Source organism: Coturnix japonica, chromosome 5 (genome assembly GCF_054131305.1).
Source record: "Coturnix japonica strain WE chromosome 5, WE-NBRP24, whole genome shotgun sequence".
In the NCBI taxonomy this organism is placed as follows: domain Eukaryota; kingdom Metazoa; phylum Chordata; class Aves; order Galliformes; family Phasianidae; genus Coturnix; species Coturnix japonica.
Genome location: NC_140667.1, coordinates 33,424,613 through 33,443,528, shown reverse-complemented (window position 1 = coordinate 33,443,528; position 18,916 = coordinate 33,424,613). Strand labels below are relative to the sequence as shown.

Here is an 18,916-nt window from a genome sequence, read left to right as displayed (position 1 = left end):
CTTTCCCTTCCTCTCCATTTCTAAAACATTGCATCCTTTCATTCAAATGTGTCTATGTAGACATTCTTATTTTGATCAATCATCAAGGTAAAAAACAGTCCTGCTGTTTTCTGTGGCAACATTTGTGTTTGTAATGTATTCCATAAGTGCTGCAGAGTCATAGTTAAATTTTTTCAGTGTTTTAAGATTAAAGGGAAATTCTGTTTCTGTCATTCCAAATGTGTCACTATTTATCTCAAATTTCTTACTGTAGGTGGGAAAAAAAAAAGGGGGGGGGAGGGAGGGGTAGAGATTGGTTTTTAAAAAATCTCCAAACTGTTATTTTTTGCTTTTTCCCTGATACTTTATATGTATTTTCCTCTATTCATATGCAGTTTTTGTTCTTTCCTTCTTAAGGTTTTATTCGAACTAAAAATGTTTTTGTGACAGGCAAGACCTTTAATAGCACAGTATTATATTGCTATATTGCAGCTGCTGTAATTTTGCATTTTTTGCTTTTTTTTTTTTTTTTGACTGAAACTCTTCCGTATGTTATCAAAATTTTCTATTTGTCATTTTCTGAATTTTATGCTAGTGGGCTGTTTTATTGTGTTCTACTGTAAACCATTATTTCTTGAAATCAGAATGTTGATGCTGTAGCGTTGTTATATGATGTGTGCTTTTCTGGAGTTAGAATTCTAATTCTTGAAGAGCAAATAAAAATTGAGGAACTCCACAAATGAGATGGAAAGAAAATCAAATTCTTCCTTCAGATCTTGAAATTTTTGCATGACTGACAGAAAAGCTTTCTGATTACTGTACTACCCAGAAGGCTAATATATCTACTGTCTATTTTTAGCACTTGGCTAACTGCAAGGGAAGTTTAGGACCAGAAGAAGTTAGAAGATCTGCTCTGACACTGGTACTTGGTGCCTTGGAAAGCAATAATCCACTTCTAAGATGTGCTGCTGCAGAGTGTTGGGCCAGGTTGGCTCAGGTGGTTTCTGACAGTGCCTTTACTGCCGGATTAGCACAAGTTAGTTTTGACAAGTAAGTTCAAAGAAGTATATTGAATTTCTGTTTGAGTTCATAACAACGCTTAAAAGTTATACCTGGCCCCCAGTATGATAATAATTTAAAGAAAAGTAGTAAAAGCTGGTTTCCTTGATGTTACTTCAAAAATGAAGAAGAAAAACAGTTCGATTTCTGTATGCAGCTGTTTTTCTGTTATTTAAGATTACAGTCTTAAGTGAGCACATAGACTTTCAGAGAAGTTAAATGGCCCATTGTCCTAGCAGCTCTAGTTATGTATGTCTAAAATGTTTTGTTACTTCTTTCAGGTGATAGGTGCTTAACCTACAGTTTTAGCAGTATAACAATGTCTAATCAAGTGTTTTAGTTAGTATGTACTAGAATTTTCATTTGTAGTTGTGATTGTGTAATATCAGTCTTGGTGATCACATTCACTGCTTTCTTTCCCTATAATTAATAGGCTAAAATCTGCTAGAGATGTGGTATCAAGAACGGGCCACTCTTTGGCACTGGGATGTCTGTATAGATACCTAGGAGGAATAGGTTCTACTCAGCACCTGAATGCATGTGTTGGAATCCTTTATACTTTATCTCAGGACAGTACTTCTCCTGATGTACAGGTACTTGTCACTCATCTAAAAATATTATGTTACAAATTAACAGATTTATATTCTAGCATAAATGTTTTTTCTTATAACATTTCACAACCTGTTAGATGCATCTCACAGGTGATGATGAGTGGAGAAGTAAAGGCAATGAAAATAGCTCATACTATTTTCTTTCCAAACAGGACCTAGGATGAGATAGGAGAGGTTCTTAATTTTATAATCGGTGAGAGTGATAAGGCTAAGCTAAACTGTACTTATAAACAATATCTGATGCTTTAGGAATTGATTAATTTCATATTCACTATATCTTGACTTTGACTACATGGCAGCTGTTTGGGTTTTTTTTTCTGTTCTTGTCAGTTTTTGTCTCTGCTACAAAATGTACTTCACAGTTTTTTTCTGTGAAGGCATATGTAGTAAATAACAGGGCTTTGAAGCCTGAATGCTGTAGAACTTGATCAGTCAGGCAAGATGTTCTTGAGATTAATTCAAATGATTTCTCTGTGGCTAAAACTGCTTTCTAAAAGAATACTTTTAAGATACATAGTACATATTATATGTGTTCGTATAAATCTTAATTAAAGGCATGAAATAGATTTAGTCACAATTACTTTGCATCAATAGCCAAAATGTTGTATTAAACACTCTGTTATATTAACTTTGATAACTATTGTTATAGTTATCTATAGTTATCAGTGTTACTATTGCACATGGGACTATAAAATGTTTTACAAACAATGTATCTGAGGAATAATCCTCACAAATAAATTAATTTACTATTAATTTATTCTTTTATAAACAAAGAAAATTTTAAAGCAGTTCTTTCGTTGCACAGCAGAGTTCCTTTAAAAAAAAAAAAAAAGATTCTCGAAAGTTCTTTTTAAAACCTCCCTGTTTGCCCCTTTGGAACCTAAAAGTACGACTTTTATGACGCTTAGAAATTGAATTTCTTTGCTCTCTCAGTTTTTTTTAAAGATTTTGTTTATCACTTATATATTACATAATTGCTTCTTTTATTTTATAGGCATGGGCACTGCACTCTTTGTCCCTGACAGTAGATTTAGCTGGCCCCTTGTACCATGTGCATGTGGAGCCTACCTTATCTCTTGTTCTCATGTTGTTGTTAACTGTGCCTCCTACATACACTGAAGTTCACCAAAGCCTTGGTCGTTGTTTAAATGCATTGATTACCACACTGGGCCCTGAGTTGCAAGGTGAGCAATGTACAGTATTGTCAGCCTTTTTTGGTTTAGCAACAAAATTATTAAAATTATTTGAATTTATAATTAAAATCTAATATGCAAATAAGCATATTGAGTTTTTTCTCTCTCGTTAGACAGTATTCCACAGACCATGAGACCACTGGTCTTTCAAAAACAGTGTTTCCTTTTGACATCTTTTCCTTGGTTTGGAATGGGTCTCCAAGCTGTGTCTTGGCTGGTAATTCTTACGTTTAGCCTGAAAATAGGAGGCATTCAGAGCTCAAATGTAAGGCATTTGGAGCCAGTGTAGTCTTAGCAGTCTTAGCTGTGATGCAGATACATAAAATTTGTCTGGCTACAGTGGTGCATGTAAAACAAGATTTACTTACCTGAACACTGAAATTTCCTCCGGACAGTGATATCAGAATATAACAGATATAGACAATGTTCTTCAAAAGGATGAGTTGTGGGTGGCTTGGGAAAAAAGATGAGTTACCATGTTTTGAAAGAGAATTGGTGTATTTTTTTCTTCTGATTATAGGCAGCAGTGCTACAGTTTCAGCTTTAAGAACTTCCTGTCTCCTCGGCTGTGCAGTGATGCAAGATAATCCTGACTGCCTTGTTCAGGCTCAAGCCATCTCTTGCCTTCAGCAGCTTCACATGTTTGCTCCTCGACATGTCAACTTGTCTAGCCTTGTAAGCTGCATATGTGTGAGTACATGTTTACTCATCCATGTCAATACGGTAGTAGTTGTATTTTAAGATCGTGTGTTCGGAAATGCTTAAAAAATGAACAAGTTTTCTTAACTGGTGTAACTGTTCATTACGTGATGGTGAGATGTTTTATATCCCCTATTCTCTGTTTTTAATTATATACTCCGTTTCTGCGCCATAGTAAGGAGAGAACATTATGTAGAAATCTCATTCTTCTGAACTACTTTGGAAGTGTGTTCTGCTTTTCTTATTGAGGCCAGTTGTCTGACAGAAAACACCATCCAATTTTGCACTAGATTTTTACCATCTATTTTATGCTGGCCATTGTTTTTTTTTTTGGTGGGGGGAAAAGAAGCCCCCAGTGTGTGTGCTGATAAATCAAGACAGTTCTCAGTAATTATTTTTCATGATGGTGGAAAAACTGTAGATTTCTCTATTTTGTTGTTTCTGTAGCGCTAGTTTAAATATTTAGTGTGAACTTCTTGGTAGTCAGTATAAAACTTTTAGACACGTAAGTAATAGTCTGAAACTAGGTATTGGGGATAAATAAAATTAAATACTATTTGATAGGATAGATGTTTGGATTTTTTGTTTTCCAGCTTTTATTTATTTATTTATCTATCCAAAAGTATATATATTTTAATAGCTGCTGTCCCCAAACACTTAGTTCTATCAAGAAAATAACAATGTATTTCCAGTAGATATTAGTTAATTATGTTGTTTTAGGATCTAGGGTTTTTTTTCTGTTGTTTGTTTGCAAATAAAACTCTGTCAAATATCCCTGTAAATCAGAGGTGAACAAAAAAAAAACAAACAAAAAAAGACAATAAAATATTTTTTTTGTTGTTTCTTTGTTGTTTGTTTTTAAAATTTCTGTTGTCTAACACCTTTCTTATTTGCATTTCCTCCTGCGTAGCATTTGTGTGTCAGTAGTGGCCATATGCACCACACATTGGCTTTGTATGAAGTTCAGACACCTTTTATTTATCTTAATTTTGCTTGACTTACAAACATGATTGTGCGAGGTTGGAAGCACCTGGAAGGACAAATTCTTTCAGCCTCATATTGTCTTAAATTTGCTGCTTAGAGAAGAACTAGAACCCATCTGAAGTGTTTGTTCTTCTAACATAAAACAGCTGCAGTTTTTTTCTGGGTAAAGTGCAGGTTTTTTTACATTGATTGAGTCATAATAAATCACATGATTCATTCTCTTGCGCAGAGGATGTATTAGCACTTCGGATCATTTGTAAATCCATGGAGTTTGCAATCTGCTCCCATGTACAGTGCAATCTGATAACAAGTAGCGACAAATAAAGAGGAGGTCATGATGAAGTCTTTCTGACTATATAATGTTATTTTTATTATTTTTTACAAATTGCCTCAAAGTACTAAACGAAGTACCTTATGAATTTTTAAATGATAGATATTATTAAATTAAGAAGCGTGTTTCATTGCTTCTGTGTATGTGTTTGGGCATCTGTAGAAGCGTCCGTGCTCAGCTCTATCCCAGAAGTTATCAGTTGTAGAGGGGAGGATGTCACCAAAGTCAGTGGTCTTAAATGGACAAACTTTTCTCATTGTAAGGAACTTGTTTCAGAACTAAAAGCAGTGTTGCTGATTCTGACGGTTCAGGATATGTCACTCATAAGTGTTAGAATGTTTGAATATGTGCTTTGCAGATCTGTGAGAAGATAGTTGCACAGGCCAACTTGCAAAACTCACCATTTTCCCATTTAGTTTCCACTTACTACATCACTGTCTAGATAGGGAAGCAGAGCAAATCATTCAGTTGGGCCTGAGATCTGCCTTTGAATGTACTTGTCATGCAGGGTGACTTTCAGCAAGTCATCATCTGTGAGTGCAAATTTTTACATGTCATGAATGAGATGTGATGCCCCTCCTATGCAATGTATTTTGGAGTCTTTGAAGTCAAGAATTAAATCCAGATATTAGATACTGTGGATATTCACCATGATTTATTTAAGACAGAAAAATAGGAAAGGTAAAAAATCTGTCATCAGATAAATTATCTTTGAACTTGCTTCTCTATCCTCTTCCCCCATGGTCTCCAGAAAATATCTACTTTCAGACTTCCCTGCATTGGGCTTGTCGACATAACTGATGTGGCAGCTGCAAGCTACCTCCTCCACCTGTGTTCCCTTCCTCTTAGAGTACTGCATCTCTCATGACTCCAAAGTATTTAGGCCATTGAGTTTGTGACTATTTTAGCAGTAACAAAACATGAGTCAGGCAAGGGCTTCACTGGTTTTTGTTGTGTATTTCTTTATTTGTGTACACGTCTGTCATTACTAGCAGCCCTTCTACAGCTTCTTCAAATACTCCTTGTTTATCAGTTTGATCTTTTTCTATGGCACTTTGCATCTAACAGATGCTTATCCTATCAGTTGAGCTCTTTGCTCCAACAGAATAGAAATGATATGCTTTTCATTATAGTATAATGTTAGAGCCTACCATTAGCTCTAACATAATTGTTTTAAGTATAGACTTCCAGAGACCTTGTCTGTGGAAGTTTATGATGTACTGAACATTAATTTTCAGCTGTTAGATGGTAAAGATATTCTGAAGCCATAGATAGGTGATTATGTTGTAGTTCCGGTCCCTTTAAATACTAATTTTAAGGGAAACTGGCTTGCGATTTACAGTTTTCGATGTAAAATATAACTGAATTAAGCAAGATAGGTTTTTGGCATGTTTGAGATAACATTCTGAACTTTAATATATATTGACTTTACATGTAATGGTCTCCTTGTGTGGTTGGTATCACTGATATTTATATTTTTGGTTTTGTCATGACTGGTTTGTCATTTGTTTTTGTGCAGGAAATCTTGTTGGATAATTCTGTGTTGGTAGGTCTCTGTGCCTTGTTAATCCTGAACTTGAGCAGTTTGCAGTGTTGTTTTTATATTTCATCATTTCTCTCTTCCTTTTAACCATTTAATGTAATTTCTTTTAGCATGTCAATTGACATACAGTTGTCATCCTAACCTTCCTAACTTATTGCAAATGACACACTTATATTTCATTTATGTGCTTAGTTAGGCATCATTTTAATCTTAATATGTTCAGTGTGGAAAGGGAACAATTTGTTTGTTTAAGTTTGTATGTGGTGCTTGCATTGCTGTGTCTTGTTTAGTCATGCCCTGTACTCAGAACGTGGCAGAATGAGAGAGTTGAAAAACTTGCATCTTGCTTTGTCCTGGGTTTGAATCAAAATCCTCTTTTTTTTTTTTTTTAACCTTTTAAAAACGAGCATGCAAATTATGCACGTCCAACTTGCAGTAGAATGTGTAGCCTGCTTGCATAAATGTTCCATTAAAAGCCTCATTTTTTTTGCTTTTAAAGTTTCAATTAAGGTATTTTGCGAATATACTTACACAGGTTACTTTTCTTTTAGAAGAACTATACAGGTCTACCAACATGTGTGTTGAATATATTATTTGGAGAGCATGAAAATTCATAAGATGACGCTCAGTTTTGTAGAATAACAAAGCTCAAATTCTGTACCACTTATTCTTTGTGTTATGAAGTTGTTATTTTTAATGATTTACTAACTAATGTATATTAGTTACCTTGACTAACATACATTGACCTGCTGCTGACAAGTGAGCAGCGTGACCATACTGCAAGGTTTCTCTGCAGCAGACACTCAGCTCTGTCAATTTTAGTTAAAGGATTGTGATGACTTTGCACAGTTGCAGCTTTGCACAGTTTCCACAAGCATACAAAATCATACAAAACTGATTAGCTGGAATGGATTACTTTTTTTTCCTTAATGGTAAGGCACAGTTAAATTAGAACAAGTTCCTTAAATACTGGTGTTCTGCATGACCACATAGTTGGTTCCTTAATCTCTTGCATCCCCTTCAGAATGATCTTAAAGCTGAATGCAAGCAAATTAAAGACTCAAAATGCTCCACTCTAGCAAAAAAACATTGAGGCAATGGATTTTTTTTTCTAATGGTTGCTTTGATTTTGTTTTGATTGTTTAAGAGGTTTTGATTGTTCCTGTATTAATGAATTTATTCTCATGTATATTTTAGTGTTAAGTAGCAAACAAACACTATGCTGGTGATGTTAAAATATGATGATATAAACTGCTTTTCCTAGAAATTGCTCAGGACAGCTCATTTGTCTCAGTATGGTACATTCACCAGTAACTCCTACCCTTCCTCTCACCTTCTTTAAAGTAATTTAATGTGATTTGACAGTATAATATTTTTTGTGATGGAATTGTAGCCATGTACTTTGTTCTTTCTTGTAAACATCCTGGTATGCATGGAGCTCAAATTTACTAAAGTCAATTGGTTCACCCTTGTTTACACTGGAGTATTCCTAGTTACTAAGGAAGATTATTTGAATGTATATCTCTTGTGCAGAGATTTCAAACTCTTTATGTATACTTTATGATCAAGGAAGACATTTGTTCACTGAAACCATAAGTCAGCTGTTATTGAAGTTAATGGGGTGTTTCTACTGATATCAATGGGAGCTGATTCTGGCCCCAAAACTTTATTTTAAATTACATTTAGAGAGAAAGTACTTAAAATGTTAATATATTACAATTCATTGTAGAGGTTTCAAAATCTTTCATTTGAGATTTTAAAAAAATAATAAAAAAAAAAAAAAGGCAGCCGTGCAAAATTAGCATCAGTATCAGTTTTGTGCTGATTTCACCTATTTTCACAACTGTAGTTATTCAGAACTGACTGGCCTTATAGAGGTATGACTGTAGAGGCTTGTTAGCCATCTCATTGTTTCTTTTTTCATGTTTCAGGTGAATCTTTGTAGCTCATACTTGTTACTGAGACGTGCAGCTGTAGCTTGCTTGCGTCAACTTGTGCAAAGAGAAGCTGCTGAGGTATCAGAATATGCTGTTGCACTAGTTAAAGAGAGCAGAGAAGACTTTACTCCAGGTACTGTACTGAAGTTTCGAAATCCAAGAGCTTGACACGCTCATTGTGAATTTTAAATACATTCTACTACGGTAATGAAAACTTTGCTGTGTTCTTGTTGAAGTCTTGAACCCCAAAAGATTTTTTGCTTCAGTTTTCTATGTATTTTGGAAGCACCTAAACATTGGTAAAATGAATATACTATTGTTGTCCATATACTGTAGGTAATAAGGGTCACTAATCTAGAAGGGAAAGATGCAGTTTCATACAAATTTAAGTCTAACTACCTTATAGCTTCATATTCCTGCATCTCAAATGCCTCACTTTGTAGTCCTTACATACCTTACATGGTTTTCATAATAAGTTTTACTTTAAAATATAAATTTCCTCCCAAACTAAAAATCTGTCACTTTGAGAAGGTATATAAGAATTTGTGATGAAAGTCCAGAGAATTAGTTAAGTAATTGTCTCTAGAATTTCTAACTACAATTTTTTTTTTTGGTTTCTTTGTGTGTTTGTTTGGGGGGAGGGGGTTGGGGGAGGTGGCTAAAAGGTTGGAAGGTGATCACCTTTACATGCCATTCTATGAGAATATGGTGGTGGTAAATTATTTCACTCTGGATTTCAGTTCATGCTGGTTTGCAAATTTTCAGAAGATGCATAATAACCAAATTGCAGATTTTTGAACTTGGTAGCGTGGCATGAATAAAATCAGTCATAATCATTTAACAGATTATTTCCGAGTCTTTATTTTTGAGCTGTGTTGGAGAATAGCTATTAACTTAAGAACAATATTTTAAATTACAAATAGAATTACCTTGTGGTTCAGTGTATGAAATCAGGTAGACAAATACTTTCTTTTTCAGGAGCTCAGATGCTATAGTGAGTGTAGTGCTGCAAAATTTGGAATAGGACTCTTGCCATTTTCTCTGGCATAACTTTCTCTATTAGTACTATGATCTGTGAAAGTTCGAAGTTTGTTTTGTACCAGATGACTTGGACATGGCATTAAAGCAATATAGATTATTCTTTAAAAATTTTTTGATAACTGAATGCTTGTTGTCAAGCTACTCTGTGTGCAACCTTGAGTGGTCTTTCTGTGGTCATTACTCAGTTTTTGGATGTACAACATGAATCTCACTGACGCTGTTCTTTGCAGATATTAACATCAGAGAAATAGGCCTGGAAGGGGCATTGCTGGGCTTGCTGGACAAAGAATTGGATCAAAGATTGTGCCAGGATATCAAAGAGACTCTTAGTCATATGCTTACTTCAATGGCAGTTGAGAAACTCTCTTTTTGGCTGAAGCTTTGTAAAGATGTTCTTGCTGCCTCAGCTGGTAAGTACTAATAGACTCTAGTTCAGAATACAATAGTAAAGCAACATAAAATTATATCACTGAAGAAAAAAGCATGCTTCTTGAATATTCATGAAGTGTATCATCATCCTCCATAATGAAACACTGGTCAAGGGTCTAGTGTTAAGTTAAAGGTAACGTATTCTTTCAGAAAGACTGTGACTTCTTTCACTTTGGTTGTCTTTCCACTATTCACATGTTTCTGTAAGAGTTTTAGTATGTCTTCAGTGATGATTTTCTAGCTACATTATTGTCTTAGTGTTAACTTATCTACATAACAGGAAGGGAAGCGCAATATATCTGAGCTTGTGAATCCTGGGCAAGTACCAACAAGAAAAATGCTCAGAGCATCTATTCTGTGGATGATAGGAATGACAGAGACCACATTGTTAATGAACATTCTAAGCAGATAGAATTAATTACAGTGCTATGTTCAGTGAAAAATTTTTTGGTTTTTTTTTCTCCTTTCTTTCTCTGTTGCTTTCTATCAATCTGTGATAAAGAAGAGAAACTTCTTTGCATTTGAAAGGGCAGTAGTTTCATATGTTTCATTTATTTTAAAATATTTTTTCCTTCACTTCTTTCCTGCGGTTCTTCATTCGCTTTCATCATATTGATTTTACTTTCCAGCAGGTAGTATTAAAGATGTGCGGACAGCTTTGCTGTGCTTTATTTTATATTCCAGCATTGACTTTCAGACAATGAAATTGAAAGGATTCATTGTGAGTTGGTGGAGACCGGATTAAAGAGATTCTCTCATAAATTCTTCTGTAATTTTTAGCTGAATTAAAAAAAAAAAAAAATATATATATATACATATATATATATATATTTTTTTTTTCCACTTTTTCTCCTATGTTGTAACAACAGATTTCAATACAGTAGCATCAATAGATACCACTCAAGAAGAAGAAACTGCGAAAGTGGATGATGTATCCATATTAACATCTGAAAGTGAAGAGAGGTTCCATCCTTTCAGTAATCCGCGGTGGTCCACCAGAGTTTTTGCTGCAGAATGTGTGTGCAAAATTATAAACCAGTGTGAAAATGCAGGGAATGCCCACTTTGACATAACTTTGGCTCAGGAAAGGAAACAACGTGATTCGAGAGGTAAGTCTGAAGCACTTTAAGAATTTCAAAGAGTGCAAAATATGCTTAAGCTAAGTGTTCCCTTTTTGTGTCTTAATCAGATTCATGATAAATGTGTTTTTTGTACTGTGATTAGAAGCCTATATTGATTAAGGTGTAGAACAACTTCAATTAGTCAAAATATTGGCGTGTTACTGCAGCATCTATACTCTTTTTTCTGGTTATAGCACTGTGGTAAATGTGTACGGAGCTGTTGTTTCTGCATAAACATTGGCAATTAGAAGTGGTAGCTGGCACCAGTCTGCAACTATGCAATTTGGCTACCTGAAAATCTGAGGAAAAAAAAGTGTCAATTTTCAGTACTTATCTGTGTTTATTTAGAAGTGTTTTCCTAAAAAATCAATCAAACAAACAAAAAAACTAGAAAATCTGTATAATATCTAAAGGTATTTATGCAGTATTTCAGTTTAAACTGAGAAGGAAAGTTGCTTAAATCATCTAGCATGAAGTATTCAAGTTTTTGTATGCATAAAATGCCTTAAATTAAACGTTGATGTGCTGTAAAATGTAAAATATGGATTTGGAAAATGTTGGGAGCAATATTATGAAATAAGTTATGTCTATATTTAAATGTTATGAAACTGATTTTTATTTCTATTTTCAGATGACTTTTTAGTATTGCATTTAGCTGACTTGATCCGAATGGCTTTTATGGCTGCCACAGATCACAGTGATCAACTTCGTCTTTCTGGGCTTCAAACTTTGCAAATTGTTGTTCGGAAGTTTGCAGCTGTTCCAGAACCAGAGTTTCCAGGTCATCTCATTCTGGAGCAATATCAAGCCAATGTAAGCACCATTGCTACTGCCTTATGTTTTCCACAATAATAACTAGGAATAGATGAAAAGTGGAGAATATATTTATCCAGATTTAATTAGCGATTTCCTGAAGTCTTGTTCAGAATTTCCTTAAAGGAATTGAGTTTTAGAGGATCTTAAGAAACTGTTATTACCTGTAATTAAAAACAGCCATTTTTTTTTACTTACTGTCAAACTTTCAATGAACACTCATAATTCCTGTAACTGTAATATGCTGAGATGCATCACCAGCTAAGTGTACTTGTCTTCAGCAGACTTGTTGCAGAAATCTTATTTATCATTTGACTTCTGACAAAGCACACATTGACATTTCATTTTCAATATCAACTCAAAACAGAAGTTTTTCAGTATTTCTATAAAATCATATAGTCCATTATCCCTAAAATTTTCCAGTAGGATCTTAGTCCACCCAGTAAGAGACTCTAAAAATGACATAACTGAATTGAAAGCTTGAATTTACTCAGAGTTCAATATTAGAGTTTAGTTTGAAGATTATTTTATGAATTATAGAGTCCAACATTCATAGTAGTACTTATATATATTTATATAAATCATTGCAGAGCTGATGGTATCAGTGAGGATGGTACCATTGCACTTGACTTAGTTTTCATAATCTATTGTACTTTGAAATTTCATCCCAAAAAGCATCTGGCCTAAGTCTGAATGTTCCATTATCATCTAAATCAGCAATTGAAATTTGCGCTGGCCTTTAGAGAAAATAGCTCTTATCAATGACAGTAGGTGAAATCCCTGTGACCTGGTGTGTTCTTTATTAAATAAATGGGCTTTATGTTCTCTTCTTCTTTCAGTTTGTGAAGTTGACCAACTTCAGCTGTTTATTTCCTTAGAGCTGTACTTTTTTTTTTTAGTAAGGAAATGTCACTAGGTGTCTTGCAAGTCTTTAATGGTTTGGAACACTGTTTTTTCTTTTGAGAGCTACTCATCAAGTTAAGAGCTCAGGAAGGAAGAGGTTTCTATTCCAATTTTAGACTGTGTAAAGAAAAGAAAGTTCTTTGAGGTCTCTTTTCAAAGGCAGCTATGTTTTCTGTGTAAGCAAAACAAAATGTATGAATGCAGTTGTCTCCTTGCTTTTGAATCTCACCAAAAAAGTCTGAAAAATGAAAAAGGAAACTGTTTTTTATAGAAGAAATTTGCAGCAAAGCCTGACTTTGCAAAATTATTCTGTACTTAGCTGTTTCGTGTATGTTAAATGTAGTATATAATTTCTTTTTAGGTTGGAGCAGCACTTAGGCCTGCCTTTGCTCCAGAAACTCCTCCTGATGTCACAGCAAAAGCATGTCAGGCAAGTGTTGAAAGTCAGAAGTCTTAGGTAATAGATCCTCTGAAATTTTCTTTTTCCTTGATACATCACACAAGAAAAAGGAAACATTAAATCACCTAGTCTCAGATTCTCAACACACACAAAATAACATCACCCAAGTTACCTGTATATTACAGCATCCCAGATTTTTAATGCACTTTTGAATCTTTTGGGAAACTTTTGTAGCAGCTAATACTTCAGTTATTTAACTCACCCCTCCTAATGTTTTTGGCTTTTGTTACTTACATATGCTGACCAGTAATTCAATTTAACACAGGTTATTATCTGAGAGATGATTATATCTCAATAGAAATGAAAAAAGTTTTTCATCATTTTAATAATGGGAGAAAAGGAGTATCCAGTGATGTTTGGCTTGTTTCTAACTAACTTTTACAATGCTAGGTGTGCAGTGCCTGGATAGCAAGTGGTGTAGTAAGTGATCTCAGTGATCTTCGAAGGGTTCACCAGTTGCTTGTATCTTCTTTGGTCAAAGTGCAAGCTGGAAAAGAAGCACAAAGTCAACAGTATAATGAAAGCACCTCAACTATGGAGATACTGGCTGTGCTTAAGGCCTGGGCAGAGGTTAGTGTAATAACTCTGTAATAGTAGTCTTGATTTCTGGTAGGTGAATTTGAACCTTTCAAACAGAATCGTTTCAGAGATTACTTACGTGCTTCATTAAGTAGAAGTTATTTGATCTTTGCTATACTTTGCTATTTCTAAATAGTACATAAACACCAGCCACAGCCAAGTTGAAAATTAAATGTAACAAACGAGATGCTTGGTAAGCTTGACTGTGGCACTGCTATGTAATTATGTATATATTAATATACTGTATTTTATTTTCATAGAATCACAGAATCAGAAAATCCTTTCATCTTCTGATGTTTCACCATTAATTTTAAATTGACGTGATATAAATTGTTATGGTATGGTAGTTGTAAATAGTTGTTTGTTTTTTTTTTTTCATTTGCCATTTAATTTCATACATGTAGCTCTTTCAACAACATCAGTTCAGTACTGCCTTGGCAAGCTGCCTTGAAGTCAGCTCACATGAATGCCTGTTTTAATATATGTAAATACAAGGTTAGATTGTGTATAACCTCTAACAGATGTCTGAGAAAGCACTGACAACAAACCTGATGGAGGGAATAGATAACCACCTAAATATCATCACGTGTGGTTGACGTTGTGTAAGCGGAGGCATGTTTTGAAGACAGCAGGCAATAAATGGCATTTATTTGACAATTTACAGAAACATATACATCTTCTGGTGTCTATACTGGAAAAAGGATGTTAGCAAAAAAGGGATGTCATCAGAGAAAAGCTAGCAGATGGGATTAAAAGTCTAGAAAATATGTTTGCATTGAGAGACTTAAGTAGATCAGCTTCTTTTATCTATTCAGGAGAAGATAAGGTGCCACTATCAATTTAAATTCCATGTTTCTATCAAGTACAGCTTTTTGAAGTGAAGGTGTGTAGATTCTTCTTAGCTATACATAACAGACACTAGAAATTTCCAAAGTAAACCATTCAGTTTTCTACTGGATTTGAGATACGAAAAACTACTACAAAGAAATTGGGGATAAGTTTTTGTGAGCTGTAATCAGTTAATCCACACCTACTGGACTTGAAGCAGGGATAGATTCTAGAATATCTCATGCTTGAGCAACAGGCAGTCATTATCTTGGTAGTTTTCCAAGTATTAATGTTTGTAAACATTTCTCCAACTATATAAACAGGTTTACATAGTTGCAATTGAAAAGCAAAAAAATCAAGGTGATACACATAGTCACTCCTTGAAAACGGCAAACTCTGCAGAAGAAAGTTATAGAGATGTAACATCTTCCGCCAGTGGTCTTGTGGACTTAGTACAAGCAGATCTTGGAACACTGAGCAAACTCTGGCTTGCTGCACTTCAGGACTTCGCTCTCTTAATTTTGCCTTCAGAATATGCATCACAACTACCTGCTGAAGGTAAGGAGGTGAATAAATTTTCTTTTCATAGCTCACTTGCAATCGTTGATGTCCTATTTGACTTGTGTTAGATTTCAATAAGATAACATTGTATATGAAACACACATACTTGTGTACTTAAATATAAATAAAGATTGCTTATGAGAAAAGAGCTTTCAGCAGTGTGGAAAGTAGTTTGTTCAGTATCCATGTTGGTTGGATATCTTTATGTGGTCGAAAGAGGGAAAAGGTAATTTTGTTGGATTTTATCCAAATAAATCAAAACAAATTTCCATTTTAGCCTAAATTTCAGTATTCCACATTTGAAAAAAAAGAAAAGAAAAAAAAAGTCATAAAATACGGTAAATATTTCTATACGAAGAATCCCAATTTTAAATGAATGAGGAATTATCATAATTGGAAATAAAAAATATCCTTGAAACATAATTTTTCTTTTCATAGGTGGTTCATTTTATACGGCAGAGACAATAGAAAATGCCAGACCTCATTACTACAACTCCTGGGCATTGATACTTTATGCTACAGCATTATGGCTTACTAGCACAGGTTTCATTGTTGCGGATCCAGATGAAGGAGTTACTAATCTCTCTAGACCTGTCACCCCAACTACAATGTGTCAAGATTCTTCTACCAGGCCTTCAGTGAAATCTCCTGAGGATGTGAATACTGACAGGTTTCATCTTATTTTGGGTTAGTGTATCATCTGTCTTGATTTTGTAACACCAGGAACGTTGTTCATTTTTAATCGATGAAGCTGCTTGCAAAAAATGTTATTCTTCACACTTCAAAATAATAACAATGGGAAATGTATCCCCTGCATATAAAACGCAAATGCTATTTGTATGTCTGCTCAACATACTATTAGGTTACTTTTTAAAATTTTATGATTTTTTTTTCTTTTGATCCTTCCAGGAATTAGTGTGGAATTTCTCTGCTCTCCTCGATCAGATGCAGCAATGGAGAACATTATTGCCTGCTTACATGCCCTACAGGCTCTCTTTGATGTTCCGTGGCCAAGATCTAAAATAGGTGGTGATCAGGTAAGGTGTTACTGATCAGAATCCCAACCTAATTTTGAAGGATTTAGCAAGAAGTTCCTTAAGTGCTAATTTTGAGCATGACATCCTTACAGAAAACTTCACTCTAATTGTTATTAACCATTTGGTAAAGAGTGTCTGTTTCTAAACCTTCTGCATCAAAGTGGGCATATATTAAGCATTTTTCTTAATGCTTAATAGGAGTTGGCTGTAGAGCTGCTGAATGTTTTGCATCGACTGATACTGACCAGAGAATCACCTGATATTCAGCTTGCTGCCCTTGAAGTTGTTCGTCTGATTCTTTTTGCAGCTCAGGAACATGTGAAGGAAAAGCGGAGAAGTGCAGAAGGTACAGTAGGGCACAAGATGTTGAATAAATATTCTTAAGGGTATGGCCATTTTTTCTTGAAAAGTAGGATTCTTGGAGTTCGTATTCCAACATGCATCTTAATTGAAGTTCTTCACAGTTAGTGACTAATCCTGGTTCACTTAATTCAGCCCAGGTATCTGAATTCAGAAATCAGAGAGGCATAGATAGCATCTTTTGGACTACAGGCGTGAACTGAGGAGAAAAATTGGAGAAACCGCAGACTGCAGTTGGGATAACCTTGTGTGGTGACAGGGAGGAAGAATTCACAGAAAAAAGGGGATCAATTGCAGTAAAACAATAGAGACTCTGTGCACACAGCTGTTACAGGCTGGACTCCACTAGTTTCTCTGATGATGGCTTTCTAAAATTAATGAGAAAAACAACAAAATAACATCATGGCATGGTACCTCAGCATGTTTGAAGTCTAAATCTATTGCATCCACTTTTGCCTTTCCACAATCAAAGCACAGTTTGCTTATTCAGAAGGATGGATGTTTGCGAGCAGAAGCTGGAATACATCTGCACGCACATGCATACAAGTCAAGGTTGTCATTTGATGATGAAACAGTCTTAAAACATAAACTTTTTGGAAACAAGGTACAGTCTATGTATTTCTGCCATATTTTTTATTTCTGTTGTAGTTGATGATGGTGCTGCAGAAAAGGAAACGCTACCTGAGTTTGGAGAAGGCAAAGATACAGGAGGGCTGGTGCCTGGGAAGTCCTTGGTCTTTGCAACACTGGAGTTGTGTGTTTGTATTCTTGTCAGACAGCTTCCCCAGCTCAACCCTAAATTAACTTGTAGCCCTGCAGTTCAATCAGGAAAACATCTGTTACTATCAGAAGATGGAAGTAGGCTGGTATCAGCAGCGTTACTTATTCTTTCTGATGTTCCTGCAATCTGCTCTCCTGAAGGTATGCTATTTCATCACAAGGAAAGATTAAATGAAAGATTATTGGGCTCTTCTGAGCAGCCTGGTTACTACCTACTTCTTTCAGCTGGATAAATCTGGCAGCAAGGTTCATTATTTGCTTGTGACAATTTCAATTTCCTGTTCTAATTTTTCTTTTCTGACTGCCAGATAACAGAAGTTACCAAAGCAATTGAAAGAGCCTTTGTTCTTTTTATCCTGTGTTGTTGCAGTGCATTTAATAGATTTCTTTTGTACAGAGGAGTGTACAGTAGATTCATGATTCTAGCCTACTTGTATGTTCTGGAACAGAATCATAGAATTACTCGGGCTGGAAAAGACCTCAAAAATCATCAAGTCCAACCACAGCCTAACCATAGTACCCTAACTCTAACAACCCTCTGCTAAATCATATCTGCAAGCACCACATCCAAATGCCTCTTAAACACATCCAGGGATGGTAACTCAGCCACCTCCCTGGGGAGCCTGTTCCAGTGCTTAACTACCCTTTCTGTAAAGAAGTGTTTCCTAATGTCCAACCTTACCTTGGCACAAAATAAATTAAATTTAAAAGGCAAACATATCATGTTAGCTGTAAGTGAAATTTATCATTTGAACATTAGCAACATGCTTTGAAGTAGTTTTGGTTCGTTCTTCAAATTAATTGACTTTTACCCCATGATATATTTTGAATGCACACCAACTTTTAAGAGGAGGTGTTTTTTTCCCCAGCAATATTGTATTGATACAGATGATTATACAGTGCTGCTACAGCACTCAGGTAACCCATGTAACTCTCCTCCTTTCACACCTTAGGTATCCATGTTATTCACTATGCAAACTATTGCCTTTACCAGCTCTGTGGATTTCTTCTTTTTTCTTACATTTGTGCTCTATTACAGAATTCTTTATAGGGGCTAGTGTACTCCAGATGGTTAATAGTTCTTGCTATTGTTGTAGGGTACAATATGATTTCTTTTTCCCATCTGTAGCCCATTATATGTCTTTTTTAATCAAATCTCCCTGAACTTTTCATTTCACTACCATTAATATGCATTGTTTTACAGGAAGTGTTTCAGTTCTTCCTACCATTTTGTACCTCATTATTGGTGTACTTAAAGAAACTGCACTCAAAGAGCAAGATGGCCAGCTACCTTTGCCAGTTGCTGCATCTCTACAAGCTCTTAAAGGACTTCTGTCTTCACCAATGGCTCGAGCAGAGAAGAGTCGGACAGCGTGGACGGATCTTCTGCGTAGTGCTTTGGTCACTGTACTCGACTGTTGGGATCAAGGTAAAGACAAGTTCATTTTATTTAGATTAAATTTGTGCGTGTCTTGTCTAATTAAGTAGCCAACTAATTCTCCCGCAGGTAAGTACTGCTGAAACTACAGTTCCATCCTGTCTCTACAGTTAACATGAGAAGTCACAATCTGTGAAGGATAAATGTGGAACTGCAGGCATATACCTGTATTACACAATGCCACAATGTAGTTACACCATGTGATGGAATAAATGGGAACTGTAACTTCA

At 35.2% G+C, this 18,916-nt stretch overlaps 1 protein-coding gene across 11 annotated transcripts in view; it reads left to right on the top strand.

Moving 5' to 3' along the window:
* Positions 1 to 18,916, top strand: part of HEATR5A (HEAT repeat containing 5A) — a 54,124-nt gene that overhangs the window by 31,855 nt on the left and 3,353 nt on the right. For 7 of the 11 annotated variants that reach the window (XM_085549069.1, XM_015864928.3, XM_015864931.3 and 4 more), the window contains 17 exons: positions 839 to 1,029; positions 1,472 to 1,631; positions 2,644 to 2,833; positions 3,363 to 3,532; positions 6,376 to 6,402; positions 8,331 to 8,469; positions 9,608 to 9,787; positions 10,676 to 10,915; positions 11,559 to 11,740; positions 13,005 to 13,073; positions 13,494 to 13,673; positions 14,834 to 15,068; positions 15,510 to 15,758; positions 15,981 to 16,108; positions 16,307 to 16,454; positions 17,117 to 17,389; positions 18,453 to 18,677. In XM_085549069.1, coding sequence (XP_085405195.1) covers positions 839 to 1,029; positions 1,472 to 1,631; positions 2,644 to 2,833; positions 3,363 to 3,532; positions 6,376 to 6,402; positions 8,331 to 8,469; positions 9,608 to 9,787; positions 10,676 to 10,915; positions 11,559 to 11,740; positions 13,005 to 13,073; positions 13,494 to 13,673; positions 14,834 to 15,068; positions 15,510 to 15,758; positions 15,981 to 16,108; positions 16,307 to 16,454; positions 17,117 to 17,389; positions 18,453 to 18,677 — 2,986 coding nt within the window. The remainder of the gene's footprint in view (positions 1 to 838; positions 1,030 to 1,471; positions 1,632 to 2,643; positions 2,834 to 3,362; positions 3,533 to 6,375; positions 6,403 to 8,330; positions 8,470 to 9,607; positions 9,788 to 10,675; positions 10,916 to 11,558; positions 11,741 to 13,004; positions 13,074 to 13,493; positions 13,674 to 14,833; positions 15,069 to 15,509; positions 15,759 to 15,980; positions 16,109 to 16,306; positions 16,455 to 17,116; positions 17,390 to 18,452; positions 18,678 to 18,916) is intronic. The other 4 variants (XM_085549070.1, XM_015864934.3, XM_085549068.1 and 1 more) reach the window with 1 other exon arrangement.